This window comes from Podarcis melisellensis, assembly GCF_964234715.1.
Source record: "Podarcis melisellensis genome assembly, chromosome: 13".
Taxonomy (NCBI): Eukaryota; Metazoa; Chordata; class Lepidosauria; order Squamata; family Lacertidae; genus Podarcis; species Podarcis melisellensis.
This window is the reverse complement of record NC_138545.1, coordinates 51,673,501-51,698,071: the sequence shown is the minus strand read 5'-3', so window position 1 is coordinate 51,698,071 and position 24,571 is coordinate 51,673,501. Positions and strand designations below refer to the sequence as shown.

Below are 24,571 nucleotides of genomic sequence, written 5' to 3'. Positions count from 1 at the left end.
CAGGGCCAGTCCGCCCATGAGGTAAGGTGATCTCTCAGCTGGCAGCATCCCCAGGGACAGCAGATCCCAATCTTTATTCCCTCCATGTTCCTGATGTAGATCTTCCCTAACCCCTTCTTCCTTGGAGAGGGGCGGGGCACCATTTTGTGGTTTGCCTCAGGTGCCAAAATGTCTTGGGCCTACCTTAGCCATCCCCACTCTACAGATGTGGAAGTGATCCTTACTTCTCAGAGTCTGGAGGAAATTAGATGGTGGCATTTTGCACCCTAGACATCACTTAACACTGTGATGGGAAGTTTTGCTTCTGCACATGACTCTGGCAAACCGTTCTAAGCTGAAGCATTCCTTCCTCACCCTAGAATGTTCAGTTCACATTGAGTTTATGAAACATTGTACCCTGACCTGTTCTTAATGCATGGTTGACCACATCTACGGAATGCGATAGTTATGTTCTTTTAAGCCTTGCTATATCAATCACTAGTAATAGTGATTGCTATATAGTGATTGCTAGTAATAGTCTTGCTATATCAATCACTAGTAATAATTTAATAAGGAGGTTTTCATGCCTGTCCATTTCTGTGTTCCCTTTCCCAACCTTTAATCTATTGATGATTAATGCTTATATGCAACCTTTGCATTGTATTTGTGTTAACCAATCAGCAACAAGCACATATGTGGCAATGCTGTAATATTCAATAAAAGGGACTCCCCGAGACATGCCTCCCATATGACACTTGTCATTCGTCTGTCGTTTATTTCAACCCAACAACACTGCCTTGGTATTTTAATCACACCTCAGAGCAAAACAGCTTTGACCAAAACATTCAAGCAGTATCATTTATTTTATGCACTAGTTAAGCGATACAGAACAGTGGCAGGCAGGCAGACACACACACACAAACCACCTGTGATTTCCAGCAACTAGCATTCAGAAGCATTGCTGGCTCCAACTGTGGATGGAAAAGTATAGCCACCATGGCTAGTAGCCCTTGATAGACCTCTTCTCCTCCACAAATTCTTCTAATCCTCTTGTAAAGTCATCCAAGTTGGTGTCATCACTGCCTCCTGTCGGAGCAAGTTCCACAGGTTGACACAGCCTGACTTTCACACTTCAAACTGGACTTGGGTCTGGGGGGGAGATGGGTCCGAAACAAGTCTCCCCCCTCCAACCCCGGTCTTTCTCGGCCGCAACTCCTAGCTGGGACCCCGGTTCCTTGAGGAGTTGTGAAGTCTGAACCCCTATAACGGACAGCCACCTACACCCTGCAGGTGCAGAAGTGGCCCTTACGAGTCTGGAGGAAATTAGACGGTGGCAACTTTGTCCACCAAGGCCTTGCACAACGCCTTCTTGGGCTCTTAAACCACGTCTCGGACCAAACAGCCCTGACCAAAGGCATCCAAGCAGCGCAACTCATTTTGTGCCATAGTTACGCGATACAGAGAGAGGAGACCCACAAACACACAATGAAATACACAAAAAATTCCTTCCAGTAGCACCTTAAAGACCAACTAACTTAGTTGGTCTTTAAGGTGCTACTGGGAGGAATTTTTTTTGTTTTGACTATGGCAGACCAACACGGCTACCTATCTGTAAATGAAATACACTTTCAGCGTGGCTCCCTCCAGCTGTGCATGCCATGCTACAGTCACCGTGGCTCGGCTTCCCCTGACCCTCTTCTGAAGCCCCCCCGGGAGAGAGTTCCGCAGCTGGGCTTTGGGGAGCCCGCAACCAGGCGCCTTCCTTCCCCTCAGCTGGCCGGGCCGAGCACCGCGCCCCCACGCCGGCTGCCGGCCCGATTCCGGGTCTGAGGAGCCGGCAGCCTATCAGGCTGAGCCACACCAGCGCTCGCGGCCGCCCCACCCCGACCCGGATTCACAGGGATACCGGGCGAGCCGGGAGGACCCGCAGCCCGGCGCCCCCACAGAACAGCAACACCCCCCCTCGCCCCCCCCAGTATCTCCGCCTCAGGCGCCTCTGCCCCCCGCCCTCCTCCCTCCTCCCCTCAGCTCACCAGAAAGAGGAGGAGGCGGCGGCGGCCGCCGGGCTCGGGGAAGATGGCGGCAGCTCTCATGGCGGGGGGGGGCGGGGCGGGGGGGGGCGCGTGAGGCGGTGGGTGGCTCGCTCTCCCTGCCGCTCCGGCTCTGTGGCTCTCTTTGCCCCCGGCCTCCAGGGGAAGTGCGCGGCGGGCGGGCGCCGACACGGAGAGGAGGAAGACGAGGAGGTCGGCTCTCGCTCTGCGCCGCCTCCCCTTCCTCCCGCCCGCCCCCTTTCCCCTCACGCGAACCGACGCCCAGTTCCGGGTTCGAAGGCACGCCGGGAAACGTCCCCCGAGTTAGCGGCGGCGGCGGCGGCAGGCTGGGCCCGGCCCGGCGCGCTGGGGCGAGCGCCCTCTCTGGCCGCCAGGCGGAGCGGCAGGGCCCGAGGGCCCGGCTGACGAGCGGGTCCGTTGCCTTCCCGTGAGGCGGTGGGAAGGGGTGGCCTGGGCGGGCGAAAGGGGTGTCTTCCGCGAGGAGAGGAGCTTGTGAAGCAGCTTGTCAGGTAGGTGACACGGGGAGGAGAGCGAACGTGTGCACGCAGCCGTCCTTTGGCAATGGGGGTCGCTGTGAAATAAGGACCACCAGGAGCCAGAGCGTTACGAAGCGTGCAGATTTCCTCTTGCTCTGTCGCTATTTTATCCTCGGGAAAGCTCTTGGCAAGCGGCTTCCACCAGTGGCGTAGCGTGGGGGGTGCAAGGGGGGGCGGCCGCACCGGGCGCAACATCTGGGGGTTAGGGTTAGGGGGCGCAAATCCACGGGTTAGGGGGTGCCAGTGGCGTAGCGTGGGTTGTCAGCACCCGGGGCAAGGCAAGTAATTTGTGCCCCCTAACCCGTGGATTTGTGCCCCCTAACCCGTGGATTTGCGCCCCCTAACCCGTGGATTTGCGCCCCCTAACCCTAACCCCCAGATGTTGCGCCCTGTGCGGCTGGCCCCTCCTGCACCCCCCACGCTATGCCACTGGGGGGTGCAAATTACTTGCCTTGCCCCGGGTGCTGACAACCCACGCTACGCCACTGGCTTTCACTCGCTCGCTCCCTTCGCAACACAACAACCCTGCGAAGTAGGTCGTCCGGCCGAGAGGCGCCGCCGGCGGGCCAAGGTGGGCCTTCACCGCTTCTCTCCTTCTGCACCGCCTGCCTCTTCGGCCCTGGGGCTCGTGGGCGGCGGTTCTTGCGGGGGCTTCACGGGGAGCAAGAGCCCATCATCGTCTGGCTGGGAGGGAGACGGGCTTGCGCTTCCCGATAGCGGGACCAGCCTTGCCAGGAGATAAAGTGAGAGAGGGCAGCAGGTTTGGGCGCCAGATTTCAGCGGCTTAATTCCTCACAAAACAGCGTGGATATTCCGCCTCAGGTGCCAAAACTCATCTTGGATGTGCCCTGTGAGTTTCAGGGCCCCCCAGGGATTTTAACCCAGGTCCCAACCAGCCCAATCTGGCCCTTGCCACCTGGGCCCTCAGACCTGTGGGCTCCGGCCAGTGTGGGTGGGAACATTACAGCATGTTCTTGTGCAAGCATATCTGCTGGGGTTTACCCCCTTCTTGCACCAAAGGATGAACCCTTGCAAGCCTACGGTCTCCTCTTCTCACCAGAACATTTTTTGTACGTTGTGGACCGCTTTGAAGCAGCTTGCTTTATAGGAAATGCTGCTATTCTCAACCACGGGGCAGGCAAGGAAGGGATCTTAAGATTCCCTGAAAATGTTTGTTTTTTAAAGGTTGAAATTCTCGGGGGTGACACTTGGGTACTAAAGGAGAAAAATATAAATTGAGTTTATTCCAGGGGTTCCCAACTCCCTCCTGCCTTGCACCACTTGAAAATTACGGAGGGCCTGGGCAGACCACTTAATGATTTTTCTACTTCTTGTAACCATTGCAATGTGCTAGATGCTGTATGATTTCTCACTGCTTTTATTTTTTACATATTGTATGTATTGCATTACAATCAGAATTCAATATATAAGGGATAAAAGAAAGCAGTATAAATATTTAATGTGACAAATGTGCATCACACTCTGTCATTCTGGCTTCTACTCCTTCTAAGCATACTGTAGTGGTTAGGGTGTCAGGCTGGGACATGGGAAACCAGGATTCAAATCCCCACTTGAGTATGAAATTCACTGGATAGTCTTGGGCCAGTCACTACCTAACCTATTTCATGGATTGTTAGTGGGATTAAATGCTGAGGGGGGAATCCTGTGCACCACCATTAACTCCTTGGAGAAAAAGGTGGGATATAAATGCAATAAATAAATAAGTTGTTTCCTCTGTCCATAACTATCCCACTGTCTATCCCACTCACTTTTGAGGTTGACTGCCTGGTTGTTCAAACATGTAATGCACCATCTCTGACCTATCTGACACTGGTGTGGAAGTTTAATAGAATGGAGTGTCTCAAAAGGGAAGAGGAGACACTTGGCATACTAAAAGTGTACAAAGAACCTTCTAATTGTTTTCTACTTGTCTGGATAGCTCATTTCCTGGTTCACACTGAAAAGCTACCGTACTTTTAAATCTCCCCAGGAATGAGAATGAGAACTGTCCATACAGGTGAAACTCAAAAAAAATAGAATATCATGGAAAAGTTCATTTATTTCAGTAATTCAACTTAAAAGGTGAAACTAATATATGAGATAGACTCATGACATGCAAAGCGAGATATGCCAAGCCTTTATTTGTTATCATTGTGATGCTTATGGCGTACAGCTGATAAAAACCCCAAATTAACAATCTCAGAAAATTAGAATACTGTGAAAAGGTGCAGCAGCTATTCAATCCATAACACCTGCAATGAGTTCCTGAGCCTTTAAATGGTCGCTCAGTCAGGTTCAGTAGGAAGCACAATCCTGGGGAAGGCTGCTGCCCTGACAGTTGTGCAGAAAGCCATCATTGAGACCCTCCATAAGGAGGGAAAGCCTCAAAAGGTAATTGCAGAAGAAGGTGGATGTTCCCAAAGTGCTGTATCGAAGCACATTAATGGAGAGTTAGGCGGAAGGGAAAATGTGGAAGAAAAAGGTGCACAAGCAGCAGGGATGACCGCAGCCTGGAGAGGATTATCAGGAAAAGACTTTTCAAATGTGTTGGGGATTTTCACAAGGAGTGGACTGAGGCTGGAGTTAGTGCATCAAGAGCCACCACACACAGAAGGATCCTGGAGATGGGCTTCAAATGTCGTATTCCTCTTGTCAGGCCGCTCCTGAACAAGAAACAACATCAGAAGCGTCTTACCTGGGCTAAAGAAAAAAAGAACTGGTCTGTTGCTCAGTGGTCCCAAGTCATCTTTTCTGATGAGAGCAACTTTGCATCTCATTTGGAAACCAAGGACCCATAGTCTGGAGGAAGAATGGGGAGGCACACAATGCCAGATGCTTGAAGTCCAGTGTGAAGTTTCCACAGTCTGTGTTGATCTGGGGAGCCATGTCATCAGCTGGTGTTGGTCCCCTGTGCTTCATTAAGTGCAGGGTCAAGGCAGCCGTCTACCAGGCGATTTTGGAGCACTTCATGCTTCCTTCCACAGACGAGCTTTATGGGGATGCTGACTTCATTTTCCAGCAGGACTTGGCACCTGCCCACACTGCCAAAAGTACCCAGACCTGGTTCAGTGCCCATGGGATTACTGTGCTTGATTGGCCAGCAAACTCACCTGACCTGAACCCCATAGAGAATCTATGGGGCATTGCCAAGAGAAAGATGAGAGACATGAGGCTGAGCAATGCAGAACAGCTGAAGGCTGCTATTGAAGCATCCTGGACTTCCATAACACCTCAGAGTGCCACAGGCTGATGGCATCCATGCCACGCCGCACTGAGGCAGTAATTGATGCAAAAGGGGCCCAAACCAAGTACTGAGTACATATGCATGCTTCTACTTCTTAGAGGTCCAATATTGCTCTATTTGCAATCCTTGCTTAGCTGATTTCATTTAATATTCTAATTTTCTGAGATTGTTAATTTGGGGTTTTCATCAGTTGTACGCCATAATCATCACAATTATAACAAATAAAGGCTTGACATATCTCGGTTTGCATGTCATGAGTCTATCTCATATAGTAGTTTCACCTTTTACGTTGAATTACTGAAATAAATGAACTTTTCCATGATATTCTAATTTTTTGAGTTTCACCTGTAGAACTCAATGGAGAAATCCAAGATTTTACTGTAGCTAGGAATGAGTAGGGGTTTATCTGATAGGTTAACCAGATGCAAAAGGAGGCATGGTTCCTTCAGCAGAACTAGTTGTAGAGAAGAGGAAGTTTCAGCAGCCTCTGTTATACACAGCTCCAGAAGATGCATTTTAACACCCCAGTGACCTATCCCAAAAGGTACAGCATAGAGAAAAGTTTCTTGAGTTTCTAACCTGATTCTTAGAAATGTGCTAATGCACATTCCAAAGCAAATTCATTGTCCATATTGCAGGTTGGAAACAGCACACTGAATATCGTAGATTGGGCTCTGAGTGGCTTATAACAAACATGCAGTGTTGTCTACTGGTATTTGATCCCTGTCGATCATTGGGTGTTGGCCTGAAATGTAGAGAGTGCAATTTCATTCAGTTCTTTTATTTCCTATATTATCCCTTCCTTGCTGAATGAGCAGTATACAACAGTCCTGCAGCAGAGTATTTCAGTCTGCACCCATATGGCAGGGCTGTGCTGACATAGAAAAGCTTAGAGCAGTCCTGCTGGGTCAATACTGCACACCAAGAGTTAAGGCTGGTTTGGATTGCCAGTCACCCCCCCCCCAGCAAATTTAATACTTTTCAGATTGTATCAGAGGTCAGTCTACTTGAATTGCCTCTTCAGATATTTCCTCCAAGCTCTGCCCCCAGGCCAGATCAACCACAATTGTACTCAACTTGTTCAGAACCTTTTAAGGAATTTTGCACAAAGCATAAAAAGCCACATTAGGGCAGGGACTCCTGTTTTTGGTACTCATTTGGTCGTTTTTTAAAAAAAATATCCCTGATCCAGTGGCTCAGATAACACATACCAGGTATACACTGTAACATTTTGTTGTGGAGCCCTATGGAGATAAAAAGTGTAAGAATCTGTTCCTCTCACCTCAATATTGCATCCTCATGGCTGTTTTTGTTAAAAGTAAACAAAAAGATGGGAGAACACATACCATATTTACTCGCGTCTAATGCACATTTTTTTTGGCCAAATTATGTTGTGAAAATTAGGGTGCACATTAGATTCAATAGCGAATTTACATTTGCCAGCAAATACTTTTTGGGTTTCAAGGTTTTGAAAATTAAGATGCTCCTTAGATTTAATGGCGCTTTAGACTCGAATAAATACGGTGTGTGAATGAGCATCACATGAAGCTGGGTTTCTTTTTCGCCCTGGCACCATTCCTAGAACTTTAATACTGTAATAGCATGAGATGCAAAAGTTAAGCAGCTCAGGACTTATTTTCATGCCTGGAAAAGCTTTACATGCTCAGTTTCAGAGTATTGGGCTGCTGCTTCTGAAGGTGCAGAATTTGGGTTGCAGCAGTATTGCTCCCACCACAACACTTGGGAATTTGTACAGAGATAAGTTTTGGGGGTTGAGTGGCCAGGTGGAAAAAAGGGCAAGACTCCTTCATTTTTAATAGTTGTGTAGAAGTGAACATTTCAGCTGGTGCAGCTTTCAGGTGTAGTTGTTAATCTTGCAGGAGCCCTGCCCATTTTTTTCGCATCTGGCCACCCTACATGAGGTCCATTAAGAGAGTTAGTGCTGTTGAGTTTTCACAAGTAAAGTTGCCAGGTCACATTGTAGAAATTTGCCCTGTCCATTAAAACCTCTGAGCAAGTGAAGATTCATTTTTCTTAGCTTTGGCTGATATATTGAGTATAATAAATAAAGGGTCACAAATTATAATTTATTTGTTTAAGTCCATTTATTTGCTTTAGGTTACAATGGATCCATATGGTAGCTTGCGAAAGTTTAATAGTATGATAGAACAATTTTTAAATGATAAAATAAAAATGCAGTCAACCAATGAAGTCATTGTAAGACAACAATGATTAACATTAAATTTCTCATTCATTTCTGCCGCTATCCAAAAGACTCTGCCAGTTGTACCTACTGTACCCCAAGCTGTGTGGAAACACACTAACTAGGAAGAGCATAATGTGTGGGCAGGCTTATATAGGAGAAATTGGCCCTTAAAGTATCCTGGTCCCAGAGCATTTAAGACTTTAAGAATCAAAACACACTTTGCATTGGGCTTGGAAACAAAATGGAAGTGAAGTTGTCACAAAACCTAGACAGTAATGCTTCAGAAAGCCTGTCCTGTTGTAAAGCTGTTAATAGATCTGCTTGTGTGTATTCTCATATACACATGTGTTTATGAAACCCACCTTTAGATAACCTTTAATCTGGAGATGATAATCAAGAAATGCCAATATTGTCTTGCTTGCTTGAAGGAATTGGCAAGAACTGATGAATACACAGTGTTTATTGTTTACACAAAATGGTGGAGAGTAAGGAGAAATGGGCTTGTGTTATGAAGTATCAGCACAGAAATATAAAATAGCAAGGTGGCTAGTTGTTGAAAACTACATAGGCTACCCAAGTCTGTGTTGCGTGGACAATAAACTTAAAATAAGTCCTATTGCAGAGATAGACATAGATGGAGGTGGATAGTGTGCCTTACATAGAGAGGAGGGAACCAGAATCCCCCCTCCCATTTCCCCCTTTGAGATAACTTAAAGCACAATTTCCAAAGGCCACGACTAAGAAATAATTTTATATAGGTGTCCCAAATCCATTTCTGTGCTCACCTTCTCAAATTCTCATTGCATCTAATAGCTACAGTGCTCTTTGTTGCTGGCTCTGCTGAAACATTGCTTAAACTTCCTTATTTCCCCCAGGTTTATTATTTAATATCTATTAATGTTTATCCATGATTAGTCATGTGGGTGTATGAGACTTTAAGACTTCTAATCATTTTTCCATCTCCCTATGGTGACAAAATTGTCTGCCTAAGCGCTAGTCTTTCCACTGTAGCATATTGCCATGTAGCAGCATCTTTTTGAATCAGGTTTGCCATGAGTAGAAATCGTTTATTTTTCTCTTCCTGACAGAATTGAATGTGCAAATTTAACGCCTCTTTTTGGTCCTAAATGCTCAGTATGGGAGTTCAAATTAACTCCCAAGTATGTTGAAACAAAGTGGGCTTGTGGGACAAATTAAGTAGTTTGCATTAAAATAATAGCAGAGGTTCTTGATTGATAACTACGTAGCTGTGAAGTGAATCCATTGCTATGTAAAGCTTGTATAGAAGAGTCAAGCTTTGAAAATCTAAAATGAAAAATGAAAAAAATGTAATTAAAGTAATTAAAATGCATCAATAAAACTGCATTCTTTTTTGCACAAAGTTATAGTAACCGTCATCGTTATCATAATGATAATAATAATGTTTTTATGCAATGCAGGTTTAACATCTGAACTCTCAGAGAAGAGTATGAATGTTTCTGAGGCTTGGCTGCTCAGTGGCTCCTCACTAGCATCTCAAGTTCACGCCGCTGCTGTTAATGGACATAAGAGTGCTCTTCTAAAACAGATAGCAGGTAAAAATGTTTCCCCTGTCTTTTCAGAGTCAAATTTTTATTAAACTTTAAAATCTTTACATATATATTGCAGATTCTAAATTCATTATGCATTTATCTTTGACTTTCTCCTCATGCTGTTTTTAATCCCATCCCTGTCTTTTTATGTAATTTCAAATCCATTAGAAGTAATAGTATTTAAGTTGCAGTTCTGTTTTTAGCTTTTTCTTGGTTCTGTGGCTTAGGAAGATCCCCTGCCCAGCCCACCAGAGAACAGATTGGTAGGCTTCTGCCAACTCTCTCTTCCTCTTTCCATTCTTGTGCATGTTACAGATAAGTAGCTGTGTTGGTCTGCCATAGTCAAAACAAAAAAAATTCCTTCCAGTAGCACCTTAAAGACCAACTAAGTTAGTTCTTGGTATGAGCTTTCGTGTGCATGCACACTTCTTCAGATACACTGAAACAGAAGTTTCCAGACCCTTCTATATAGTGAGAAGGTGGGGAGGGGTATTACTCAGAAGGGTGGTGGGAATGGGTGATTGGCAGATAGCTGTGATGAGCCTGTTGACGACTCTTAATGACTGCAATGTTAGACTGCAATCGTCTAACATTGTGTATGCCATCAAATGCCAACAGTGTCCTTCAGCTCTCTATATTGGACAAACAGGCCAGACCTTACGCCAAAGAATAAACGGACATAAATCGGACATCAGGAATCACAAGACAGAGAAACCAGTAGGAGAACACTTCAATCTCCCAGGACATTCTATACAAGATCTCAAAGTAGCTGTTTTACTACAAAGGAATTTCAGAAATAGACTGGAAAGAGAAGCTGCTGAATTGCAACATATCACCAAACTTAAAACCATGGAGAGACCTGGTCTGAACAAAGACATTGGATTCTTATCTCATTATACATGACAAAGCCATTTTTCACCTTCTCACCCCTTGCTTTTTCCTGCAAGACCTATTGCAGTCGTTAAGAGTTGTCAACAGGCTCATCACAGCTTTCTGCCAATCACCCATTCCCACCACCCTTCTGAGTAATACCCCTCCCCACCTTCTCACTATATAGAAGGGTCTGGAAACTTCTGTTTCAGTGTATCTGAAGAAGTGTGCATGCATACGAAAGCTCATGCCAAGAACTGACTTAGTTGGTCTTTAAGGTGCTACTGGAAGGAATTTTTTCATTCTTGTGCATAACACTCTAAAGCAGTGTTTCCCAAAGTGGGCAGTATTGCCCCTTGGGGGACACTGGAACCATCCAGGGGGTGGTAGCAGCCTTGGGTGCAATTGGGGGGCATTGGGATAAAAATAAGGGGATGGTAGAAGCGTAAAGATAGAAGAGAAGAACATTTTGAAGAACTGTTCTTACAGGTTTCATCTGCTGTGTAATGACACTTACCGCCAGGTTGGCACTGTTGCAGGATGGTGGCAATGCTTCTCCTGGATCTGTTGGTTGTGTGTTTTTCCCAGGCTTGAATGAAACCTTTTGGGGTTCACCCAGGCTTGGGAAGTGTTATCTGTAATTTGTTATTTTAATATTATCCTTTGTTATCATTATTTTCTCCGTGTAATGCGGATGTTACTATGGTTGTTTTAATAAATGATTTTCTAATTTCAAGCTTCAAGGTGTCTTATTTACAGCAACGTCTTTCTTTACTATGTCTTAGGACATAGGTAGAAATCTAGATACATCAAAGAATGCAAATTTGTTGGTGCATCTTTCTGTTTATTTGCTTAAAGAAGGTCGATTTCCAGGGGGGCACTGAGTATTTTTCTCCCCTGAAAAGAGGGCAGTAGGCCAAAGTCTGGGAACCTCTGCTCTAAAGTCAGGGTGTGTGTATGCATGGAATTACTTTCAGTTGCTTTCCATAATACTAGCGTGGTGGTTTTTCTTCGAAATTAGTTCATAAAAAATGCTTTTGTTTTTTGACCAGTGGAAGCTTGTCCAGTAGAGAGAAAGGGACGTCAGCCTGGCCTCAGCCAGTTTCCCCTACTTTACAACCAGTCCAAGGAGCGGCACTGCCTGTCAGCTTCTTCCTGCTAGTCCTTATGTTGCCCTTGTGGAACTCAGCAGGGGTGAAGATAGGGACAAAACTAGAATTAATTGACTCCTCCTGCCATTTGCTGTAGCTCTACCTACTGTTGGTCATGCTGCCTTCCATCATACTAGCCTCAATGAGACCAGCCATTACTGTTTCTGCACATTTTTGGCTTTAGTTCAGCTGTCTGCTGGCATGCAGCCCTCAGCGTACTAACCCCAAGTCAATGGGGCCCTCAAAACACGAATACTTGGACAAAGGACAATGTTGCCAGAGGAGCCTAAAGATTGGTAGCATAACCTAGAAATACCTTACCAATCTAAGAAACCTGCTTTGATTGTAATGGTGAGGTGCGTATCCTGTTTCCTTATTAACAATAGAAGCTGTAGAGAAGCTTTGTTCAGGTAGGGAGAGATACTTCCAAAAGCATAAATATGATAACACTGTCAAAGTTACTGAATTGTGGTCTTTTGGGTAGTCTAAGCAATGTTTTTTGTTCAGAACTGTGTCGCGAATTCTTCGCGGCACTTTAGCAGAAATGCTCAGAGTTCCAGGTTCTTCAGTGCAATATTATTTATTGTGAGCTATATATACAAATAGGACGTGGGTGGCACTGTGGGTTAAATCACAGAGCCTAGGACTTGCCGATCAGAAGGTCGGCGGTTCGAATCCCCGTGACGGGGTGAGCTCCCGTTGCTCGGTCCCTGCTCCTGCCAACGTAGCAGTTCGAAAGCACATCCAAGTGCAAGTAGATAAATAGGCACCACTCTGGCGGAAAGGTAAACGGCGTTTCCGTGTGCTGCTCTGCTGCTGGCCACATGACCTGGAAGCTGTACGCTGGCTCCCTCAGCCAATAAAGCAAGATGAGTGCCGCAACCCCAGAGTCGGTCACGACTGGACCTAATGGTCAGGGGTCACCTTTACCTTACCTTTATATATACAAATATCTACAGAAGCAGTTCATACAGTCAGACAGAGTACCTGGCTGCACCTTAAGGCAAATAGGAAGACTCTTTCTCTCTGACCACACTCCTCTACACCATCACCTTTACTGCTGGAAAGGTTTCCATTTTAAACCGATGACAGCCAATCAACTGTCCGCACATTACTGGTGAGTCATTCTGACCCAGCACCTCCATAGAAAGTATTGCAACTAGCAAACTCAAGCGTGCAGACTTACTATCTTACACAGCATTCTGTGAATCCCGACAAACTGATGAACCATTTTGTATAGAGATATTTAATCACATCTCATTTTCCAGCTTGTTCCCTATTATAGCTGTGCGTATTGATATAAATATTAGTGCGAAAGGTTTAGGAAGTTGTGTAAACGCCTATGAAGATTTATTTATTTATTGAATTTATATACCTCCCTATACCCAGAGGTCTCAGAGCTGTTCACAAAAAAGATGGAGAATATGCTTGTTTCAGAAAGGCATTTTAATTTTATTTACTCTATTCTTTATTCTATTATAATTTCAAAATTATACGTGAGTGTCTCATAGCCACTAAAGTTGCTCTTATTGGATTTTATTTATAGCAATAATAGTACTGATGTCAGTTTCAGGTAGGCAGCTGTGTTGTTCTGATGCAGTCGAAATATATATATAAAAAATTAATAAATTGTCCTGTAGCACCTTAGAGACCAACTAAGTTTGTTCTTGGTATAAGATTTTGTGTGCATGCACACTTCTTCAGATGCCTTCTGATATGTATCTGAAGAAGTGTGCATCTTATACCAAGAACGAACTTAGTTGGTCTCTAAGGTGCTACTGGACAATTTATTTATTTATTTTTTTATATTTCAGTAATGATGTCATTTACTAATTGCATTGTGCTTTCCCCCAAATACTGAAAGTACTTCACGTGCATCATTTCAGTAGTCTTTTTGATGTAAATCTGTTTTTATTTAGCTAAAAAAGCTCCTAGAATGGCTTACAGATCACTAAAGGGAGGGGGCTTATATTTTTGCCCATAATATAGATAGTTCACAGGGCTGAGAGCTAAACTGCAATCCTACACGCCATGGTTGGAGAACCGAATTTAGCTGGTGGGCCAGATCCAAAGCTCGCTCATCCCTGCAGACCACTTTGACACAGGGGCAACTCCTCCCACCTGCCAGTCACATGGATTCAACTACAAAGGAAGAGTCTTCTTTTGCAGGCAACGTTTATTCATGCTGCACCTATATGAAGGAAGATTGTTCTTTCCTATCATGTGGCCAGCATGACTAAGCAGTTTCTGGAGAACCAGAGCAGCGCACGGAAACGCCGTTTAGCTTCCCGCCAAAGCGGTACCTATTTATCTACTTGCACTTTGACGTGCTTTCAAACTGCTATGTTGGCAGGAGCAGGGACCGAGCAACGGGAGCTCACCCCGTTGCGGGGATTCAAACCGCCGACATTCTGTTCGGCGAGCCCTAGGCTCGTGCAAGTTTCAGGTTTCATTCATTATGTTGCACATTTAGGAATCATGCCACCTCAGTAGTGCAGAGCTCATGGACCTGTTGTTTCAGGTCTTATGTTTGCAGCCTGAGAAGTCAACCAATTTAATACACAACTTGCATTATTTGTAGCCAAATAAATAGTGTAAGATAGTACTTGAAATGAACTATGCCTTAGATCCTAAGTTGCTCCTCTATTCACTAATAATAATATTTTCCAGCTGAATCAATAAGTATTTGAGAGGAGTGTCTGTTTTGAATTGTTTTAATTTTGTTTAAATTGATCTTCTCTTTTTGCTGTTTTTAATTGTTCATCACCATGAGGTGATTGCTAAACTAAGGATTAATTAAGGCTCAATTAAGATGATTAATAAATTGTGGATAATAATAGGGGGTGGGCGATCTCTGCTAATTCCCCCCTTCATCTGCAACCCCTGTACCATAGCCCATAACTACCACATAGGTTCTTCAACTCCAGGAATGGATTCTTTGGGCATGTAGAAGGGCTAGCAATAGAAGTCAGAAGAGGGAAATCTGTTATGTTCACAGAAAGAATGTTAGGATTCAAGCCAAGGTGATTATTTTTTAAGTTTCCATCCTATGCTAGATTGTACGATACATTCTGCAATAACTTCTTGTGACCAAGACCATGAAGTACACTGTTTTTAAATTTCTCTTTTTTGAACTAATTGGATCTTTGGGGGGGTATACTGCTCTTTATTTTTGCCCCTTCTGTTCAGCTCTATAAAAGTTATAGTAACCCCCCCACACACTAAAGATCAGTTTGCACAGTCAGCAGAATAAATTGATAAAAGTTTTTTCTAAATAATACCTGTTCATAAAAAACCCTCCCTGCACTTTTAAGATTAAAATACAGTGGAACCTTGGTTCCCAAACACCTCCGTTGCCATACATTTTGGTTCTTGAATGCCGAAAACTCGGAAGTAAATGCTTCCATTTTCGAATGCTTTTCGGAACCCGAACATGTGACACAGCTTCCACTGAGTGCAAGAAGCTCTTGCAACCAGTGGGAAGCAGCGCCTCAGTTTTTGAACGTTTCAGAACCGAACGGGCTTCTAGAACAGATTTCATTTGAGGACCAAGGTACCACTGTATTAGTGAGAAAGGTTCCACCTAGCCTTCTCCCATTGTGTTTCCTTTTTAAAAAAATTCAGGGTCCCCTGTCCTGACTTCCTTGCAGCACATTTAGACATGTTATCCCCACTTTGAAGCATATTAGCCCAGAAAGAGCTTTACCACTTGACAATGATAAATGTAACTGGTCCTGTTTTGTGTTGTCTATCCTTCATGATTTCAAGACCTAGTACAGATTTATCTGTTTGCATTTTTAATAGTGCAGCTACATTGAAATATGCCAATTTATAGTTACTCATTTCTGACTTCCCCCTCTATGGGCAGATATGAGCAGATGATAATCCTTATCTTCATGTTCAGCTTTACCTGCTGATTTCTGCTGTTAACGAAAGGTACGGGAGAATTCCATGTTGTGTTCGTCTGTTTTTCTAGTCTGCTGGCCACCCTAGCAACAAACCAGGCCATTGTTATAAGAATTCTAAGGTATCAAATATTGAATAAGTGTTCATAAATGCACAAGGTAAACATAAGTATATAAACCACACATATCTAGAAGCCATTTTTACTCTACCAAAGTGACTTCAAATGTTCCACTTCAGTAGGAGGAAATGGGGAAAGCTTTCCAATTGTCTTTTCACTTTTCCCATTAACAAAACTGCCTGGAATCTAGGGGGTTTACCCCCTTCCTGCAAATCTAGTCTGGCAGGTTTCTATTAAGTTGAGCAAACTGTCAATAGGTTAAAATTTGTGAAAGAGATTTAGGAACTAAAGTATTTACTATCTGAAAGGAATGACCAGTCTGCCCAGGTAATGCAATCAGTGACCATGGATCAGGGGGTCTCCCATAGAAATTTGAGAGTGTTGCTTCTCTCCTGTCTCCCATTATTTCTGTGGCAGACAACCACCTTCTGTAATGTAAGCGAGATATATCAAGCCTTTATTTGTTATAATTGTGATGATTATGGCGTACAGCTGATGAAAACCCTAAATTAACAATCTCAGAAAATTAGAATATTGTGAAAAGGTGCAGCAGCTATTCAATCCATAACACCTGCAATGGGTTCCTGAGCCTTTAAATGGTCTCTCAGTCTGGTTCAGTAGGAAGCACAATCCTGGGGAAGGCTGCTGACCTGACAGTTGGGCAGAAAGCCATCATTGAGACCCTCCATAAGGAGGGAAAGCCTCAAAAGGTAATTGCAGAAGAAGGTGGATGTTCCCAAAGTGCTGTATCGAAGCACATTAATGGAGAGTTAGGCGGAAGGGAAAATGTGGAAGAAAAAGGTGCACAAGCAGCAGGGATGACCGCAGCCTGGAGAGGATTATCAGGAAAAGACTTTTCAAATGTGTTGGGGATTTTCACAAGGAGTGGACTGAGGCTGGAGTTAGTGCATCAAGAGCCACCACACACAGAAGGATCCTGGAGATGGGCTTCAAATGTCGTATTCCTCTTGTCAGGCCGCTCCTGAACAAGAAACAACATCAGAAGCGTCTTACCTGGGCTAAAGAAAAAAAGAACTGGTCTGTTGCTCAGTGGTCCCAAGTCATCTTTTCTGATGAGAGCAACTTTTGCATCTCATTTGGAAACCAAGGACCCAGAGTCTGGAGGAGGAATGGGGAGGCACACAATGCCAGATGCTTGAAGTCCAGGGTGAAGTTTCCACAGTCTGTGTTGATTTGGGGAGCCATGTCATCAGCTGGCGTTGGTCCCCTGTGCTTCATTAAGTGCAGGGTCAAGGCAGCCGTCTACCAGGAGATTTTGGAGCACTTCATGCTTCCTTCCACAGACGAGCTTTATGGGGATGCTGACTTCATTTTCCAGCAGGACTTGGCACCTGCCCACACTGCCAAAAGTACCAAAACCTGGTTCAATGCCCATGGGATTACTATGCTTGGCCAGCAAACTCACTTGACCTGAACCCCATAGAGAATCTATGGGGCATTGCCAAGAGAAAGATGAGAGACATGAGACTGAGCAATGCAGAACAGCTGAAGGCTGCTATTGAAGCATCCTGGACTTCCATAACACCTCAGAGTGCCACAGGCTGATGGCATCCATGCCACGCCGCACTGAGGCAGTAATTGATGCAAAAGGGGCCCAAACCAAGTAGTGAGTACATATGCATGCTTCTACTTCTTAGAGGTCCAATATTGCTCTATTTGCAATCCTTGCTTAGCTGATTTCATTTAATATTCTAATTTTCTGAGATTGTTAATTTGGGGTTTTCATCAGTTGTACGCCATAATCATCACAATTATAACAAATAAAGGCTTGACATATCGCTTTGCACGTCATGAGTATCTCATATGAGTTTCACCTTTTAAGTTGAATTACTGAAATAAATGAACTTTTCCAGGATATTCTAATTTTTTGAGTTTCACCTGTATGTATGATGCTTTTTGGGTGGCCTTGGGCTAAGGGGTGGCCAATTTGTTCCTGCACACTTTGTTCTTGGTCTCTCTTACATCCTTGCGGGGTGGGGGAGGAACTCTGTTGCAACAGAAAAATAAAGGTTTGCCTTGCTTTCACTGCATCCTGCCGCCATCCAGTCATCTCTGACAGATCATAGACTTAGAGGACATTTCCTTTGGGAAGTTGGGCAGCAGAAGCCAACCACCCCTATTTTCTATATCACCATAACCATATATTTCCCTCTTAAAATAGCTTGTGTGCTCTCTTTTCAATTATATAGAAAACTAACATGCATTGCTCAGGAATTCTCAGAAGCCAGCAACAACCCTTATTGATAATCAGTGTAGCTTTGAAAGGTTGAGTTGTCATTGGTATCTAAATGTAGATAAAACCCTCTCTTGGTTCCACCACTTTCACAGGCATGCTTGGTGGTCCTTCTCGGAGGCTGCTCCCAGACTTTGGAACTCCCTCTCTAGAGAAGCCAGACTGGCTCCTTTCTTGTCCTCCGTGTTCCAACAGGCTTTTGGGAATGGCCTGCTTTTAATGAAAGGGCTGGTGCTGTGCTGTTTTTATAGCATATGTATAAGTGTGTGTGTGTGTGTGTGTGTGTGTGTAGATATATATATAAAATTCTATCAATATTTGATTGTTTTTTAATGGTGCTTTTTCTGTTTTTACTCCCTGTCAGGGAAAAAGGTGTAGAAAACAACTACTACTACTATCCTTGTCCATATTTTGCAGTGTTTAAAAGACTGTTTGACATTTTCTTTAAAAATGTCATCCAGAATAGAAAAAATCTGACCCCTGACCTCAAGAAACATATCAAATTTGTTTAAGAGATCTTAAGTGTTGCCCAAATGTATAAGAAACCAGACAAACTTTTTTCTACCCAAAATATACAATAGATGTACATATTTAATAAAACGTATGTAGAGCCAGCACTGCAATTCACTTTGTTGTTCTTACAGGTAATCCTGATCTGAAGGACAAAGAGGACCAGTTCGGGAGAACTCCACTAATGTACTGTGTGTTGGCAGATAGGCTAGACTGTGCTGAGGCTTTGTTGAAGACAGGAATAGATGTAAATAAAGTCGACCTTAACCAGAGAACAGCTCTCCATCTTGCTGCACAAAAGGTAACAATACAATCTCACATGCCTACTCAGAAGTAAGTTTTGCTGGGTTCACTGGGGCTTATTCCCGGGTAACTGTGTATATAGAATTGCAGTCTAAATGATGTTCCAAGACTAGAACTGTAAATCCAAAATAATTTTGAATGTCCCTTTCTCAAATACAGTGGTACCTCGGGTTAAGAACTTAATTCGTTCTGGAGGTCTGTTCTTAACCTGAAACTATTCTTAACCTGAAGCACCACTTTAGCTAATGGGGCCTCCCGCTCTGCCGTGCGATTTCTGTTCTCATCCTGAAGCAAAATTCTAAACCCGAGGTAATATTTCTGGGTTAGCGGAGTCTGTAACCTGAAGCGTATGTAACCTGAAGCGTATGTAGCCCAAGGTACCACTGTAGTAGCCTTCCTTTCTACCACTCCATGCCATATGTCAAACTACTTTTTAAATTTAAGTAGGATTTTTTAAAGTATTTTGGATATGTCGGGGTAGTCTGCTGTTCAAAGTGGAAGACCTATCAAATTTCACAAGTCTGTGAATTCACACAAAGTTGTTTTTTGTATCCAGATGTTTAGCTGACAATGTCACTAGCAGACAAATCGGATCTTAATTTTAAATACTTTATTTCCAGATTTGCAAAGAATCTGCTACTCACTCAGGAGTTCAATAATGCTAAAAATATCACTAGTTGTTTACTTAAAAGCATGTGTGCATTAAGCATTACACTCGTTACTAAAAATATAAATGCAAGATGTATAGTAAGTGCTTCAGGATTAAGATATTTCATATGATGGCTCTGGTAAATGTATATTTAAATAAAGAGAAAAATGCATTTGGTAACACCTTGAGATTAATTTTTAGAAGTGTTTTATTATAAAATGACATGCTGTTTCATGAAATGTGAAGTTGGAGCTTGGGAAGATAAGGAAAAAAATTCAGTTGAACGCTGATGACATCTGATGGGAGGGTGTTCCTCAGGGCGGGCACCACTACCGAGAAGGCCCTCTGCCTGGTTCCCTGTAACCTCACAGTGAGAGAACCGCCAGAAGGCCCTCGGAGCTAGACCTCAGTGTCCAGGTTGAACGATGGGGGTGGAGACACTTCTTCAGGTATACGGGGCCGAGGCTGTTTAGGGCTTTAAAGGTCAGCACCAACACTTTGAATTGTGCTTGGAGTCATACTGGGAGTCAATGTAGGGCTTTCAGGACCAGTGTTATATGGTCTCCGTGGCCACTCCCAGTCACCAGTCTAGCTGCCACATTCTGGATTACTTGTAGTTTCCAGGTCACCTTCAAATGTAGCCCCACGTAGAGTGATTGCAGTAGTCCAAGCGAGAGATAACTAGAGCATGCACCACTCTGGCGAGACAGTCTGCAGTCAGATAGGGTCTCAGCCTGCGTACCAGGTGGAGCTGATAAACAGCTGCCCTGGACACAGAATTGACCTGCGCCTCCATGGACAGCTGTGAGTCCAAAATGACTCCCAGGCTGAGCACCTGGTCCTTTAGGCACACAGTTACACCATTCAGGACCAGGGAGTCTTCCACCCTTGCCCACTCCCTGTCTCCAAAAATAGTACAGTGGTACCTCCGGTTGTGAATCCCGAGGTTTCCGCAACCGGGGGGAGTGCTTCTGCGCATTCACAGAGCACGGTAGAGCGTTTCTGCGAATGCGCACGGGGCAAAACACTTCCAAGTTTGCCGCTTTCGCAACCCGAAGTTTACGTAAGCTGAGGGTAACGTAAGCCGCAGTGCTACTGTACTTCTGTCTTGTTAGGATTCAGTCTCAATCCATCCTCCAACCGCCTCCAGACACTCACACAGGACCTTCACTGCCCTCACTGGTTCTGATTTAAAAGAGAGGTAGAGCTGGGTATCATCTGCATACTGATGAACACCCAGCCCAAACCCTGTTGCCATGCAGAAATGCAACAGGTTAAATTGCCAAATTGCGTATAGCCTATCTTTGACCTTTGTTTCACATACCCCACATACCTTTCTAGAGGTAAAAGTGTCACTTAAAAGTGTAAATAAAGATTACCGAAAGAGATACACATACAGATTTTTTTTTTAAAGTTCAGTCCAGGACAAAAAAAGAAACATTGATTATGAAGGACACTGTAGCCTATGCAAGTGAGGTGAGGATTACTTTTTTAGAGTAACAATGCTGTTTTTTTAATGTTTTAATTTATCCTTTGGAAGTCCAGTTACATATTTCCCATGTATTCTAAGAAGAGCCCAATAATCTGTGCTTATGCTGTTAAGCAAATTTTGAAGGAAAGATTTGGAGTGGAAAAACCATTTTCCAGCTCAACCTCATTTTTATAATTAGGAATTAATTTGCATGGCATTCAAATTAGGATACCAGACTGGGCTAGAATATGGCAAACCTACACTCAATCACCATTTCTATTTATTCAAAGCAGCTGTTTGGGAGGTAGTTTTAATCCATCTTCCAATCAAAGTTGCTAACAGCCCCACTTGGGTGGAGGGAGAGAAATAGAGGGACCATACAGGCTCATGTGGTCATTCATTTATCGTGTTTGTTTTCTTTTTTAAAGGAAACTTTTTAAAAGTGCTTATGTTTGGTGGGGAGGTTTCTCAGTGACATCAAAGAGTGGGGAAGCTTTTACTAGCGAGCTTATTTTCAAAGGTGCAGAACGACAGCTAACACTGGAGAGAAAAACATATGTTTGGCTTGATCACAGGGAGCAGAGCCGGCTCAAGATATTTTGGCACCTGAGGCAAACCACAAAGTGATGCCATCGCCCTACCAGGGAAGATCTACATCAGGAAGAAGGGTGGGAAGAGAGAAGAAGCACCTCCTATTTGCCAAGAACCCACTGTAGAGGTGGCATTGGGGGGTTAATAATAATAATAATAATAATAATAATAATAATAATAATAATAATAATTTATACCCCACCCATCTGGCTGAGTTTCCCCAGCCACTCTGGGTGGCTCCCAATCAAGTATTAAAAACAATACAGCTTTAAATCTTAAAAACCTCCCTAAACAGGGCTGCCTTCAGATGTCTTTTAAAGATAGGATAGCTACTTATTTCCTTCACATCTGAAGGGAGGGTGTTCCACAGGGCGGGTGCCACCACCGAGAAGGCCCTCTGCCTGGTGCCCTGTAACCTCACTTCTCGCAATGAGGGAACCGCCAAAAGACCCTCGGCGCTGGATCTCAGTGTCCGGGCTGAACGATGGGGGTGGAGACGCTCCTTCAGGTATACAGGGTTGCCGAGGAAGTGGCATATCCAGCCTCCACAGAGTACACTGCAGCCATTGCTGTTCTGGTGGCGGTGGCAGCAGCAGCGGGTGATGCATTCCTTGGAGGTCAGATCTGCTGCCCCTGGAGATCCTGCCATCTGAGGTGGTTGCCTCACCTTTTCTCACAGGTGTGCCAGCCCTGATAGTGAGGGCATTTCCAGAGTGTCTCCACTGTTTTTTGTTTGTCTTCTGCCATGCCTAGAAAAAAATGAATCCTTCCCCCTGTTGAGTCACTTCTTTCTTTTCGTATTCAGAAAGTACTAGTTCAGAAAAGTATTTCTTGAGCTATATCCCAGGCCTGCCTTCTCCTGCAGTTCTGCAGCAACCTACCCTCACTCTCCCACCATCCCTACATTATCTATCGAATGCAAGTTCCCTGGTGGGAAATGTGCTGATTCCCCCCCCCCTCAGTATAGTACCAACTCAGGTTTTTTTCTTCAATAACTTAGAATTCATAATTGGTCAGTTAAGTTTGGTCTCTGGGGCTATATGTGCCCGTTTAGAGTACAAGTGGGGGAAGAGAAATGCAGGATATTAAGAGCCTTAAGTGTTGACTGAACCCAGTCAGTGGCAAACAGTTTGTGAAACTGATATCAGAAGCCATTTGTGATGGGGCATAAGGGTCTGATGTTTAAATAAAAAACAAGAAAATCCTACTAGATGTTCTCAAACACTTGGATGTGTCTAAAGTAACTCTTTGAAATCTAAACATTATAAACATAAGTATTGCTGAGAAGGAAGCAGCAGCTAAAACATTTTAAATTGCTAATTTCTTGAGTAAAAGATTAAAAAAAAAAATTAGGGCTGGAATCCTATAGACCTGCAAATAAGTCCCATAGAACCCAGGGCACTTCCTTCTTAGTAGACACTGTATAGGATTGCTCTATAGGAGCACGGTATGAGAACCCTAGAATAGTCAAGCTTTCTTTGTCATTTATTGTGACAGGTTAAATTTATCATGTCATTCGTAATACATAAATCCTTCTTCTCGGGCTTTAAGAAAACATTTCTGACACAGATTTTACTGTGCAACTATAAAGTGTCTCAAATATTTCTTTTTATAAATAGTTTTGCACCGTCTTTAATGAAAACTCTGTTTTATATTCCTAAAAATCCTGCTCTTAACTGAAAATTACAAGTCTGGGAAGTTAATTTCACCAGTTCCCGTTTGAGCTGTTTATGAAGGGCATCAGTGCAACCTAGTGGAGAACCAGGACATCAGCATTTGCATGTCTCGAATGTTTGTATTGACAAATGGGTAGTCTGCTATTGACATCTGTGTCCCCTGGCAATACTTCCATTCCAGCTTACCCTTGCTGGTCAAATGCCTTAATTGTTCTGGCCTTTAATTCAGTCAAAGTTGGAGCACAATTGGAAGAGAGAAAAGAATGAGCAGGTCTAGCAGAGCGTCAAGCTTGAGTTGTGAAACTACTGGCAACGATCAACCTGTCATAATGTTATGATTTGTTCATTTTTATACCATTTATTAGCCTTTACTTGTTGTGCCATTTGGCCTCCAGGGCAGATAAAGTGCTGTCTAATTTGGGAGGTTTGCTTCTGTCAGAGTGGCCTCCACAGAGAAGGTGTTAGCTGCAGTGACAAATAATCAATAGCTGTCGTTGTCATGAAGAACGTGAGTAGTTGGGCCTTTCATCTGGAGGATTAGAGGTCTAATTGGATTGAGAATAGGGAGGGTGGGCTGTTGTATAACCCTGTCAGCTATGTGAAGCTGTCAGATGTCAACCTTATTCATACTGAAAAGAAGGTGGATGGTTGGTCTTTCACAGCTTGCAGAGTGAAGTCATACAGAAGCTTTTGAAAATGTAATAGATGGGGGAAGTAAAATAGGTTAATGTATGCTTTGACCTCTTTTTTGTTGTTGTTTAATTATACGTCCATGTAGTTAATGAACCTGTGTAACTTGAAATGATACTCTCTTTTTTGGTAGGAAACTCTGCTAGTAACTTGTATTATAAGTTCTGGCTGATTATTTATATCTTAAGTAAAAGCAATTTTAACTACACAGATGGAGGTTATATAAATTCGAAAGTTTTCAACTTGAAAGATATTAAAACCAACCATAAAGGAAGGAGGTGCTTCAGAAAGAACTACAATATTTCTGTAAATAATAATTATTTGAAGACATCTCAGCAGTAATAATGCATGCCTAGAACTTCAGTGTGCTCCTATGAAGCAAATAAAGAATTCACTATTGCATCATTTTGGTAGTTGAAACATTTCCTTTTCTTTTTTTACCCATTTGATATTCTTTGAAGAAAGATTCCTTATGGTTTTCATGGAATTCATTCAGGAGATATTCCATTAAGAAAGGTATATTTTTAAAATCAGCTTTTCCATTTAAAAGGTATTAAGAAGTCTCCCCTCAATATACTTTTTAAATTTTTATTTGTCTTTATCAAGTCCATTTTGTTGAAAATTATCAGCTGACAATAGATACCTAGTACAGGGTGTGGTACAATCCTCCTGGAATATAGCACTGAAATTAAAAAAACCTAAGTTAGTAATAGGGACGCAGGTGGCGCTGTGGGTTAAAGCCTCAGCGCCTAGGACTTGCCGATCGAAAGGTCGGCGGTTCGAATCCCTGCAGCG

The 24,571-nt window shown here is 43.6% G+C and overlaps 2 protein-coding genes across 4 annotated transcripts in view; one reads left to right on the top strand and one right to left on the bottom strand.

Moving 5' to 3' along the window:
- The window catches only part of ERP44 (endoplasmic reticulum protein 44), a 32,044-nt gene extending 29,962 nt beyond the window's left edge, over positions 1–2,082 (bottom strand). Inside the window, exon 1 of the mRNA XM_081884275.1 lies at positions 2,013–2,082. Coding sequence (XP_081740401.1) covers positions 2,013–2,072 — 60 coding nt within the window. The 5' untranslated portion in view covers positions 2,073–2,082. The remainder of the gene's footprint in view (positions 1–2,012) is intronic.
- Positions 2,083–2,500: 418 nt separating this feature from the next.
- Positions 2,501–24,571, top strand: part of INVS (inversin) — a gene marked incomplete at its 5' end in the record, with an annotated part of 61,524 nt that continues 39,453 nt past the window's right edge. The window contains 3 exons of one of the 3 annotated variants that reach the window (XM_081883856.1): positions 2,501–2,539; positions 9,456–9,590; positions 18,531–18,697. In XM_081883856.1, coding sequence (XP_081739982.1) covers positions 9,485–9,590; positions 18,531–18,697 — 273 coding nt within the window. Of the gene's footprint in view, positions 2,540–9,436; positions 9,591–18,530; positions 18,698–24,571 lie in introns of those variants that run through there. The other 2 variants (XM_081883855.1, XM_081883854.1) reach the window with 2 other exon arrangements.